The 13006-nt window shown below is 44.5% G+C and overlaps 1 protein-coding gene across 2 annotated transcripts; it reads right to left on the bottom strand.

Annotated features, from left to right (window-relative positions):
• Nucleotides 1-4576: 4576 nt before the first annotated feature.
• Nucleotides 4577-12163, bottom strand: EEF1AKMT2 (EEF1A lysine methyltransferase 2). 2 transcript variants are annotated; one of them, XM_041461084.1, is made up of 6 exons: nucleotides 12069-12163; nucleotides 11149-11214; nucleotides 10506-10620; nucleotides 7302-7409; nucleotides 6268-6484; nucleotides 4577-5518 (listed from the first exon to the last, which is right to left on the bottom strand). In XM_041461084.1, exons 1-6 carry the CDS (start codon nucleotides 12122-12124, stop codon nucleotides 5391-5393), a joined length of 690 nt encoding a protein of 229 aa, XP_041317018.1. In that variant the 5' UTR covers nucleotides 12125-12163; the 3' UTR covers nucleotides 4577-5390. The 2 variants fall into 2 exon arrangements, with proteins under 2 accessions (XP_041317018.1, XP_041317019.1); XM_041461085.1 differs by lacking the exon at nucleotides 4577-5518 and adding an exon at nucleotides 5538-5863.
• Nucleotides 12164-13006: the final 843 nt, after the last annotated feature.

Genomic DNA, 13006 nt, shown 5'->3' with positions numbered 1-13006 from the left:
TGAAAACTGGGGTGAAAGATCCTTCTGCTTGAATTTCAGTTCTCAGCCCCATCAACAGCTAAAATTTCTTTATATAAACACACTCTCCTCACCTTTACTTGACACATGACACTGCCCATGCATACCTGGCTGCTGCAGTGACTGTGCTGAGGTTTGTGTCTGTTCCCTCGCTGGGCTCTATTAGCTCTGGTTCTCCAGCACGGGCTCATGCACTTGTGATTACCCAGAATTTATGTGTTACCTGGCAGCAGCTGGTTTGCCTGACAGCACTCAGCTTAATTTCCAGTAACACAGAAATGGGCTCATTTCAAGCTATACTGTTACCTAACAAATGGAAATTGAGCCGCAGGTTGGCTTTTCCCTTATTTGTGTTAAACAAAACACGCCAGCGTTCCTTTTCCTCCTTTGTCTGGAGGCTATAACACCTCATCCCCTTTCACTGAAAGCCCTTGGTAGCCATTAATTGCTCCTCAATTTAGCTGCTACCACAAGGGTTAGGTCATGCTCAACCTACTTGCAGCCAAAGCATGGGATAGAGCCGTGTACCATCCATTCAACCCGAGCAGGTAACGCTGGGCAGGGCAGCCTCCCCCTCCTCTCATCCCAGAAAAGGCAGCGAGCAACAGGAATTCAAAGGCAGATCTCCACACGGCTTTGCAAAGCCCTGGCCCAATTATTTTCTTTGTGCTCTCCATGTATTTTACAGGAGATGATTCCATACGTTAAAATGCTTGGAGGGCCTATAAAATGAAGCAGTTATTGTTGCAGCAAGCCATGTTCTGCACCTCTCAGCATGCTAAGATCAGGGAAGCAATCCTAGTGCCAAAACACTGAAGATTTTGCTGTATGTTGCTAAATACCACGCTTAAAGGTTTCGTCTGGTATGAAATAACACAAAATTTGGCAGCCTTATAGCAGGCACCCTGGCTCACAGCAGAACAGACACAGCAGAGTATATGCACAGGCAGATTTTCCTCACAATGGCTACAGTGCTGCCAGTGCATTCCTGGAATGCAGAAATACATGGAAGCCACTGTCAGCGATGAAGAGAAACATGCTGTGCCTAATGCACCAGAAAAGCTATTGAAGAACTTGTCCTTACATAAAAATAACTCCAAGGAGGCTGTGTCAGCTCAGCTGTGCAGCTTTGGAGGTATCTGTTTGCTGTGTTTGCACACCTGGCCTCACCTGCACTCCTGGGTACAAACCCAGTGGTTCTAAGTGAGGGTTTTCAGTTCATCCCCTCATTTGCCCATTCATTTGGCTCACAGATTTCACAGCCAGTGAAGAACTGAAATAATTCTGATAGAAACTGTATGAGAGAACATTGTTTGCTATCCAGAGAATCACACCTGAGATCTGTGTGGTGGGACATGCACTTCCTCACCTAGGTATAATGACCTCTGCTGTAAACAGCAACTGCAGGTTTAAAACCTCAAATATCTGAAAGTTCCTTTTTAACACTGGTTGGAAAAGTACAAAGTAAACAAACAAACAAACAAGAAACCCCACAACCCTGAATGTCCTTTGTTATAGGCGTTAAATACCTCAAATGATACAATTAAGGCAGCTGGCTCTTCCCAGATTTCTGAAACAGTGGGTTTGAATTCAAGAAGGTGAGCCCATAATGCAAACAGTTATTTCAGCCTCAGTAATGCTTTGCAACGATGCTCTCAATAATCATTTGCAGGAATATTCTCCTGATGGGACAGAGAGCCTGTAATCACATGCTGCATCACTGCTGGCCCTGTCTGGAAAAGCAGCTGCCATAATTCTGTTGGTGTTTCTGATGTAACCCAACAGCTCTTAAAAAACAGTTGTAGCTCCCAGAAATACTTCATGTTACATCACAAAATTATACTGAGTTTCAAGAACAGAATATTCATTTCATATCTCCTAAGCCTTCAAAAAAAAGAAAAATGAACCTTTAGAAAAACAGCCTATGGACAGCACTGCAGAGCAGGCTGGGGAGGGTTTGGAGTAACTTGGTTTAGTGGAAGGTGTCCCTGCCCATGGTAGAAGGTTGGAACGATATGGTTTTTAAAGTCCATCCCAGCCCAAATCATTCTGGGATTCTATGACTATTCCTGCTCCTTAAGGACCATCAAATGAACATGCCTCTCTTGCAGATAACAAGCTGGTCACCAAAAGGGAAGTCAAGAAACAAGGAAACATTATCCTTCCCTTCCCTCTGAGTTTTCTGTGTTCATTCAGTTGTGCCATGATTTTCATGTCTGGTATTTCTCATTTTTTAATCCCTATAAAAATGATTATAGGAGTACTTATTTCAAAAAAGTACTGTGATGCTGAAAGGGCAAAGGCTTTCTGTCTTGAGAACCCATTTACCTGACACTCTAGCAGAGTCCCATGTGTAGAAGCTCTCCTAGAACAGACATCTCAAATCAATAATTATTTCATTAACATCGCTTGTTCACCTCTCTCAGATATTTCATCCTGACAGTTCAGTTCTGTGATAAGCCTCATAAAATTTCAGTGTAAAATGCTCCAAGCTCTTTCAGTAGCACAAACCCTGCAATGAATTCAATGCCTCAAAAGAGAATCCCTAAACACAGTTTTCTTGGCAATAGGAGGCATCAGGAGCCAGGTTTGAGCTGCACCAGGCACAGATGTTGGTGGAGGTGCTTTGTTTGGGCTCAGGCACTAAAAGCCATCCTCAATCTGCCAGGAGTAAAAGGTCAGTCCTGAGAGAATTTTATCCTTCAGCATGCTGTCAATGAACCAGGGAACACAAACCCTTTCTGTTCTGCCCACGTTCTATGCAAAACCATTCCAGGAAGGCTTGCCAGCTCTGCAGCATCATCCAGCCTAAACTCAGTCCTGCAGGAACAGCCTGTGGGCTCAGCCACCTCTGGGATCCATGGAAGATGCTCATTTTACTACCCACAAACCTCATATTTGACAGCAAAATCACAGACAGAACTTTCAGATAGCAAAACAATAGGAGTGAAACGTGTTTCAAATGCTGCATTTATTCTCCTGCATTTAGTGTGGGGTTGCAGCTGGAACCAAGAGTCACACAGCTGGGCAGTCATGAAGATTCCAGCCTTCGGGAACCATCATGGAGCTCTCCCCCAACTTCCTCCCTGCTCCCCCTAAATCACTGCTTATTCCTCTGCTTCTTTTTCCAAGGTTTTTCATTGGAATGCATAAATGTTTAGAGACCACATCAACATGAAATGCCCCAAATCAATGACAGTCTTGGACAAGTAATTTCCAAATCCTCATAGCCAAAAATATCCCGCTGCCTAAGTCAGGATGTGAGCAGCTTCCTAGACTCCATTATCCAGAAAATGCCAGGTTTCCAACAGAGCAGATTTTAAATAGTAAGCCTTTGGTTACTGTTGCCTTAAAATAAAGCTCCTAAAACATATTTTACAGGCATTTTTCTGCTCTCCAGTGACACCTGGAAGTGCTTGGGACTGAAGGAATATGCAAACTACAGATCAGATGCAGAAATCCTTATTTTCAGGCAATTTTAAGAAGCTTATATTTTAGCTTTACAAGTTATAGAAAAATACTACCCAGAGAACAGAAAGTAATAATAATCAATTCTGTGAAGAGGAGAAAACAATGCTTGTCTTGACCCTCCCATATCTTGGGAGTGGGAATCTACAGTTAAATTCCAACTAATTGATTAAAAGAAAATCCATGACAGTCCTGATTTTATTTTCATCCCATGATTAAATACACATCATGCCTTCATTAGCAAAAATTACAGATGGGAATAAAACAGATGCCCAAAACACATCCTGCCAGAGTCCTTGAAAATTAAAATTTTCTTGTATTAACTCTACCTGATGCCAAAAATGTCACAGGCTTTTTACTGAGGCTGTTATCAGCAGTGTACTTTGAATCCTTTGTGCTACTGTGCTAAAAAAAATCCTCTGTTGGGATTCCCAGTTACATTTCCTAGCATTCCAGCTGGCTGCTGGGCAGGGGCAGAACACAGGACTACAACAAATGGTAACAAGCCCTTGGTTTTGGCACTCAGGTTAGAACCAGGTCTGTCCAAATATGCAAAGAATTATTCTGGGACTGAATTTTTTCAGCACTGCTGATAAACCATTTCCCCAGTTGAATATATTTCATTTTGCAAAAAAAAAAAAGATGCAGCAGTAAGATTTCTATCTTGAAGACATCAACAGATGGATCACAGAGGGAGGACTCACCACTGTGCAAAAGAATGCCCTGATTCCTATCCTGGGAAAGGACTGGAAGTATTTATTGACCCTTAAAGATCTCCCGAGCCCTGGGAACGAGGAGAAGCATGGAAAGTAGGAGAAGCAATTCCCTGATAAGCAAACATGACCTTGCCTGTGAAACAAAACCTGATTGCCTAAGAGGGCCTCCTTGATGTTTGAAAGAACAAGTTTATTGTCACCTGCAAATGTGTTTGTCGAGGCATGAAGAAATCTCATTTTCCTGCCTTTCAAGCAACAGCAATATTCTGAGATTACAAAACAGAAGAAATGAAGGCAATGAAATTGAGCAAAAGGATTGCACACAGAAGTTTAAAAAAAATACATATTAAAAAAAAAAAAACAACTAAGGAATGGATAGTTATGCTTTGAATTCTTTTGGATTTATGCAGTTAAAATCCACCCTGAGAAATTCACTGGAAAACTTCTTGTCATTGTGGCTCTAAAGACATTCCCATATAGCAGGTTAATAATGAAGGAGGCATATGTCACACACCAGAGGCTGCAACATCACACCTTTATGTATTCATGAGATCAGGGAAAGGAACTGACCAGGCATGAACACACTCAGGAAAGGGAGACTTAAAACACTCCCTCTGTGGGAAAAGAGCTGAGCTACTTCAGAGGAGACACAATTATGCTAAGTCTGAGAACCTCAGAAAATCTGAATTTAAAGTACCAACTGGTCCTTTTTTGAAAGTGCTGTGGATTTTGTATTCATTTCGCTCCCTAACAGCTACCCTAGTGTTCATTAAAGATCCAGCACTTACACTGCAAAAGCTTGTTCCCTATTCCACTGCACAACAGAGAAATGAGAATTTTGTTGTGTAGGATACCTTTACCTCTATAGGTCACTGCTTACCAGCACAGAAATTAAATATCAGATAATCTTTATGTCTCAAACACAAATATCATTCAGTTATATTGGTCTCTGTATTTACCACATCTGATTTTCCTCTCTCTTGCAAACTTGCAGCTTCCATGAAACAAGTGAGGTTGTAGCAAGGACACAATTTATGGGCAAATTATGCAAAGCTGAAATGTTTCTAGGGCAATGTTTTATAGTCCCTCAGAGCTCCATACATAGTATTTTACTGTGCACTCGAAAAGCATTTATTTACACACGTGTCTGAGGTTTTCTGTCAGGTTTAAAGTTCAGACTTTTCTCATCTAATCTAATTTGTCCAAGATGGATGGCCTCACTTTTTTCCTTTGGAAAACCAATGCTGTTACACTGTTTCCAATTCTTCCTCCAAAGCAAAACTTGGGTGTTGGCAGCTCCTCCAGAATATCAAATCCTGCCAGACAGAAATTGAAATGCTTTTATTAGAAGGAAGTTGTTTTATTCGCCTCTTGGATAACCCTTTGCAAACCATTCTTTATTCGTCTGGAAAACTTGCAAGTCAGTTAATCTGTGAGTTTATAGGACTGTATTGTTACACTGCACCACTGCTTTATACAGCTGAAACTCTTCCATGGATAATAAAAATCCTCGCTGGCTGACTTGCACAAATTAATGGCAGAAAAGATGAGAACTTGCCAGTAATTTCGGTTCCCCAGAAGGGATGGCTGTTTCAGATCCACATTGAGTTTCAAGCCTCAGGCATGAGATTCAGGAGCTGACTGGCATGTAAAAAAACCTCCTAGATGGATCAAAAGTGATAGAAAAGGTCACAGGCTTGCCAGTTCCCCCTAAACATGGGTAACAATGTTACCCCAATTTCGGAGCAATCAAAGGGTGAACTGGGTCCAGTAATCAAGGACCCAAAAAGTATCAGCCAGCCACACACACTTTCCCAGGGTAATTAGACAGAAATTCCCAGCCTCCAAAGCGTCAGGAAACCTGTCCTCCCTTGGCACTGGCAAACACAGGAGTAGTAATTCCCGAGGAAAACAGAGGGAAGACAGGCTGGAGCATTTACTAATCGCTTCACCTCCTCTAATCCTGATCTGGGAAAGTCAATATGCTAACACACACACATTAAAATTCCCTCATCCCTTCCTTCAGCAGCCCCACGTTGGCAGAGGGCTCTGCTCAGCTGCCTACCTTCTCTGAACTCGTTCAGCAGCTCCTCCTTGGTCCAGTTGCAAGAGGTGATGAGGAAGAAGCCCTCTGGTTTCAGCACCCTGCCCAGGGATCCCACGTACAGCTTCCGCTTCCCCACCGCGTCGCTGGGGTCGAGGCTTATGGCATCAAAAGTCCCCTTGTCAATGCAAATGTCAAAGCCTGACAGCTCAGCTGAGGGTGCCAGGAAGTCTTCTACCTAAACCAGAAGTCTGCAGCTGTGAGAACAATCTTCTACTCCTGAATCTTTAATGCAAAGCAAGACTTTAGGATACAAAGCTTCAATCCTGACAATGGGTGTGCTCAGGGAGGGGTAACTCACAGTGCCACGGCAGCTTCTTTCTTCTCCACACATTGTGTGACCATCTATTTGCTGTAATCTAAAGCTCAAACTAACACACTCGAAGCTCATTCTTTAAAACATTATTTGTACTTTGATCCCTGCCATGTGCCAGGCACTGCACAAATGCAGAACAGACAGAGCCTGCCATGCAGAGATTTTACAGCTGACACAGAGGAGCAGAGACATCACACAGGTAGGAGCAGGAGGGCAGAACAGCACAGCAGAGGGCTCAGAATGACAGGCAGCCACAAAATCCCAGCGTGGCTGAGGCTGGAAGGGGCCTTTGGAGGTCATCTGCTCCTACCCCTGCTCCAGCAAGGCCTCTCAACCTGCCTGCTGTTCAGCTAATGGTAGGCATTCTATCACTTCAGGATTTCCTCCTCTACCTCAAGTATGAAATTCAGAATGTGGCAGCTAAAATACAGAACTTGCTACTTGGTAAACCACTACCCTGTTCCAAGCAGGGAAACTCTTGTGAGCCTTAATGACTATTACAAACAAAAAACAAATACAGACCAAAAATCTTCCCATAAATAGATTTATTTGGGTAGAGTTCTCTCTCACAAATGAATCTCAAAAGACATAATTCATGAGTACATCTGAATATCAATTAGCTCGTTTAATCTTGGGCTCAATTGCTTTCTAGTTCAATTACCTTTCTCTCAAGACTTACCTTTAATTTAATGTTAGACATCCCTTCTTTCTCTCTTACTTTTTCTGAAAGCTGTATTGCAGAAGGTGAATAATCAATCCCTGTGAGATTCATGTAGCCAGACTTTGCCTAGACAGAAGCAGAGAATCTTAATCAGTGTGCTAGCAATTGTTTTTATCCAGCCAGAACATTCTCTACCTACAATCCATCTCATCTTTCCTCCTCTTAGTAACAGGAAAAAACATAACTCACCTTTTACTCATTTTTATACCTGTTACCATTACAAGAACTCAATAGCTGAATGAGCTGAAATAACTTTATTCTGCCAAAAAAACCTCACTAAAATGACTGGTGACTGAAAGCTGGTTTATGTCAAGTGGAAAACTGAGCACAACTGGGAAAAGTAACACCCTGGAGGGGAACGGGCTCTCTTATCTGCACCAAAAGTAACTTAGAAACCAGGAATTTTCAGTGATGACATGTGACAGATGCTTCAAAATAAGGGAAAAAACCCTCTCTGACATGTACCTTTGGAGACTGAGCAATTATTTGGTTTATAATCCAAATTTTAAGAGCCAAAAGATGTAATACAATGCACTAGGACAGAAATCCACGGCAAAATCATACATTTTTCTAATTATTCATGCTAATGTCTATTTGAATACAACTATTTGCATGCTGCCAGGTGTCTGTATCAGCAATTTTCAGGCAGGTTATGCACCACATACAATATCACACAGAGACTTTGTTAATCTAAGTTTGTTGGAGATAAGGATAACTCAGTTTAGGGAACTCAGTGAGATCCCAGCAGCCCTTTGGCAAAGCAGGTGGGCTCCTGGCATCAGCTGGAGCTGGGCACGTGGGAGGGGAGCAGGGACACAGGTCCTTGCTCTGAGGTGGAGGCTGAAGGGACCAGCTCGGGGTAGAAGGTATAAACTCATGTGTTTGGCAAGATCCAAACCTGATGGAAGAGCTCTGATCCTCTGGCCAGCTGCAGGCTGTCACAGCAGAGACAGGGAGGAGGCTGGGGTTTGGAAAAACACATGGAGTGCTGTTAAGCAACCAGCTGCCTGTCTGCTTGTTCCAGAGGCTGACACCCCAATTGCCAGGAAAAAGATGAGGAGTTTCCACAACTGTCCTTCCTCCTTGCAGCAGCCCCTCAGGCCTGAGCTCAGTGCTAACCAGCTGTTCTGAACCGAGGGCTAATTGCAGCTGAACACAAAGACACTGTTGTTTGCATGGGATGGAGAACATTTATTGCTCAGGCTCCTGCCCACGTTCCTCCTCCCCGGAGCAAAGCAGGCTTCCTCAGATGCCTGTGCTGAAGGTTTGGGGGTGGAGGAGTGGTTCCCACAACAGCTCCTCTGTTTGCAAAGGAAAGGCTTGAGTCACTTCAGGGAGTTCCCATTCACTCCTCTAGTCTCGGGGGCAGAGAAGGAAGGTTTAGAGATAAACAACATTAAATGCTGCAGAACCTGTAGGGCCTGACTGTGACAGGAAGGGATCCTTCACTTGTGCCAAACGTGACCATGCTGCACCCTGCAGCTGGCCTGCTGCCCTGGAGGTGATTTTACTCTGCTGCTGCTTGGAGCAGAAGATTGAAGAGCAGAAGGAGCTTGGAACATTATCAGCTCTGCCCTGAGTTTAGGGCTCACACCCCCAGTTGGTGAACACTCTCCACTTCAGAGATTATTCAATCTTCAATATTGGTGGCTCTCACATTACTTATAAAAATAAGAGGAGGCCAGAGCTGTCTGTGGCAGCAAGGTTTCCTCAGAAGAGCTGGAATTTTTGGAAGGCAAAAGAATTATGTCACGAATCCAAGCTTCCAGGTCCCTGAAGTTCACAGGGACAATAAAAGCAGCAAGGGGTGCCACTTATGTGATACTTATGTACCCTCAAGTAGCTCCCTTGCAGAGAGCTGCTACTAATGTCCTCTATGACTGAGTTTTTTCCAGTATTGCCATTTCTACCCCACGATGGAATCCAACTCCAATGGCAGAACAGTCCTATGGTAGCTGCCAAAAGAATTCCAACTTGATTTCCAAGCCTTGCAGCTAACACACAAAAAATTCCTTTGACATCAACTAAGCAAGTGAGATGCTGAGTTACTCAGCAAAAGTAAACAAGGTAATTTTTGAAGCCACTTTTCAAAAGGGAACTGGACTGACAATTTCCTATGAAAGAAACCACAGTACTGTGAGGTGCTTAATGTAAGGGAGGAGGGTGCTCTCACAGGAGTTAATAGTTTTTAAAAGCTATCAGGCTGTCATTTTCCCATTATAGTATGAAAAATCAGTTTCCCATTTGCAAGTGGAGTCAGTATAAAATGGAAGTCTTACAAATAAGATTTTTCTGCTGGGTACTTCAACCATTATAAAGTTATCACTGCTCTCAACAATTACCATTATCAGGCTAATTTCTCTTAGTGAGACGAGCAATTTCTGCTTTTGGTGACATAAATTCTCCTGTGCTGTGGTGTAGCAGCCAGTCTCCATAAAGACTTTAAAATCTTCTAAAATCAAAGTCCATATTAAAAAAAAACTCCACTTCAAACCAGACTTTGACTTTCAGTCTTTCCAATTCCTACAAGAACTAATGGAGCCAAAGGGGAATGCAAAACAACAGAAGCTGTGACAATGTGACAGCTTTTTTACCAACTCCCCTGCAGTATTACACCAAAAAAAAATCAATCAAAACCAGGAAAAAAATAATGGAGTTCATTAACATCTTTTGCACAACAGAAACATCAGAACACTTCAGAACACACCTGATCAGATTTCCCACCCTGACAGAAATGGACACTTCTCTAAAAGTGTTAACAACTTTTTAAGTTATTTACCTAACATACCCTGGGTTTACCCACTTTTTTGTATCAATAATGAGTGTTATTATCAGAACTGAGTGCAGAGAAAGAGTCTGATTTTGTACATGAGGGTACTTTGTGAATTAATCAACCTAATTTCCTTATCTGGGGGAGTTTAAACAGCAGTGGGAAGAAATGCAGTTTTAAATGTGGGGAAACAGGAAGGTAGAGTTAAAACAAGGGATGCTCAGGCTGATTGATTTAGAGAAATACTTCAAATTTTGAAGCCTGAAGTATTGACACTTTTGGTGTTTCACACAGGTTACATCTCCCCATGACTACCACTGCCACTTGTGAGAACTGTATTTAAACTGCTCTGATTCTGTATAAAAAATGCACAAACTTTGCAAAATACCAACCAATTCAACCAGTAAAACACCGTTCCCAGTCCCAATGTCAAGCACAGAGCTGTCAAGGGGGACCTTGTGCTTTTCCAGCCACCTGATTATGCGTGCCATGCTTTCTTCTCCAAACCTGGAAAAAACAAGGGCTCAGGTAATTAAACCAGAAAAAAAATGTGCAAAAGGTACAGCAAGTTTATTTCATCACTCACTCTCTCCAGCTTTTGCAAAGCCCTTTTTACTGTTACTAAAGTAAAAGCTGCCATAGCTCATATTTCATGTTTGCTTTGTTCAGATGAAAATTAATCCTGCAGCCTTAAAATTCCCTGAAAGACCAACTCTGGCAGGTGAAAACATCCATATATTAAAAAAAGGAAGCAGCAAGGGCAACTTGTGTAGTTAAACCTGAGCTCAGGGATAAAAAGCACATTTGCCAGTAATATACACCTCAATTACCAGCTCAATTTCTGTGTAATGACACTTGCCCAAGTGCAGCTGAGCAATCTTCACTGTGAAATTGGGCCAGAGAGGAACTGCTGGTTTCAATGGTAAAACTCCCCATCATTTTGTCACCAACTCGTTGAATTGCTGTCTGAGGTTTTGCAATGTCTTTTATGGTAAAGAAACGACAGAAACACTCTGCAGAAGTTATTTGGTTTACCAGATTTCCCCGGTATCTCCAATGTCTTGAAATGTTTGCAGTTCTCTTTCGTAGGCAGCATCCCAGCTGGAGTTGGGAGGGAAGAAAGGAGAGGATATCATAATTAATACCAAGAAATATTTAGATTAAAGAGGGATGGGAAGAAAAATTGAAAGATAGATTTAGGTTAGATATTTGGAAGAAACTGACTGTGAGGGTGGTGAGGCATTGGTCCTTAGCATAAGAAGAACACGAACATGTGGGAGAGAATCCAGGGAACGCCTGGAGATGCTCCAAAGCCTGGAGCCAGGCTGGGAGAGCAGTGGGTGGATTCACCTAGAAAAGGCTCCAGGGAGATCTCAGAACCCCTTCCAGTGCCTAAAGGGACTCCAGGAGAGCTGGAGAGGGACTGGGGACAAGGGATGGAGGGACAGGACACAGGCGATGGCTTTAAACTGAAAGTGGGTAGATTTTGATGGGATATTTGGAAGGAATTGTTCCCTGTGAGGGTGGGCAGGCCCTGGCACAGGGTGCCCAGAGCAGCTGTGGATCCCTGGATCCCTGGCAGTGCCCAAGGCCAGGTTGGGGCTTGGAGCACTCTGGAATAGCAGAAGGTGTCCCTGCCATGGCAGGGGTGGCACTGGATGGGATTTAAGATCCCTTCTCTCCCAAACCATTCCATGATTCCATGAAAGCCTGAGAACCCTCTATCCTCTGTGCAGCAGTGCCACTCTACAGAACCACAGATTCTCTATACAAATAACTAACACACAAACCAGAGACCGGTCCGTGTCGAGAGGGCACCTTCAACACCTCTCATCCGCCCTCCCCGCGCCGCGGGCAGCGCCGCCTTCCCCAGCGCGGGTGGCTCCGAGCCCCGTCCCGCCCGTGCCCGCCCCCGTGGGGCACACGCGGTGCCCACGCCGTGCCCCGGCACTCACTGCTCCCTGGTGCCCAGCACCGAGGGGCTGAAGGGCTCGTCCCCGGCCAGCGCCATGCCCGGCACGCCCCGGAACCAGCGAGCGCTGCGGGCGGAGCGGCCGCGGCCGCTCCCGGGCGGGAGGAGCCGGGCTCGGTGATCCGGCCGTGAGGGGAGACACAGGGACCTGAGGGGTTTCTGATGTTTTAGGGCATTTAAAACCTAAATCCGGCCCGCTCCAGAACCTGGCGTGGTTTCTAATGTTTCCAAATTCCTGCGGTCACTTAAAATCCCGTCTGGCAGCCACCGGGTCTGTGCCCAAGTGTCGCTGCCCGTGGCAGGGGTTGTAATTAAATGGCCCTGAAGGTCCCTGAAGTTCAAATCGCGTCCAGGGACCATGAAAATCAGCGCAATGTTTAAAAGAAGTGTTTATTCTTTTCGGTATTTATTCGTTGCAAATGTCGCAGACGTTATTGCTGTTGCGAGGTTTGTTACAAGGTGTTTGAGGAAGAAAATGAGAGTGATAAACAGCACTGCTGCACAGTTGCCTTCTGTACAGCTCCGTGTGTGTGAACCGCGACATTTCTTCCCAATCTCCCATCCATCTCTGCCCTCTGGCAGTGGCAGCCATTCCCTGTGTCTGTCCCTCCATCCCTTGTCCCCAGTCCCTCTCCAGCTCTCCTGGAGCGCCTTCAGGCCCTGGCAGGGCTCTGAGCTCTCCCTGGAGCCTTCTCCAGGTGAACAGCCCCAGCTCTCCAGCCTGTCCCAGAGCAGAGGGGCTCCATCTCCCTCATCACCTTTGTGGTCTCCTCTGGACAAGCTCCAGCACATCAAAGTTCCTCAGGATCAGACAGACATTGAGGGGCTGGAGCATGTCCAGGGAACAGAATGGAGCTGGGGAAGGCTCTGGAGCCGATCGGTCACAGGTTGGGCTCGATGTGCTCGGGGTTCTGTTCCAAA

The sequence above is a fragment of the Pyrgilauda ruficollis genome, unplaced genomic scaffold (genome assembly GCF_017590135.1).
Source record: "Pyrgilauda ruficollis isolate IOZ18807 unplaced genomic scaffold, ASM1759013v1 scaffold15, whole genome shotgun sequence".
NCBI lineage: Eukaryota > Metazoa > Chordata > Aves > Passeriformes > Passeridae > Pyrgilauda > Pyrgilauda ruficollis.
This window is presented reverse-complemented; position numbering and strand designations above follow the sequence as displayed.

Coding starts and splice junctions, on each gene's coding strand:
- EEF1AKMT2 (XM_041461084.1), bottom strand. CDS start 12,124: ATGGCGCTGGCCGGGGACGAGCCCTTCAGCCCCTCGGTGCTGGGCACC. Junction 10,621..11,148: donor GGAGATACCGGGGAAATCTG/GTAAACCAAATA, acceptor TGTTTTTTCCAG/GTTTGGAGAAGAAAGCATGG. Junction 5,519..6,267: donor GCTGAACGAGTTCAGAGAAG/GTAGGCAGCTGA, acceptor TCTGTCTGGCAG/GATTTGATATTCTGGAGGAG.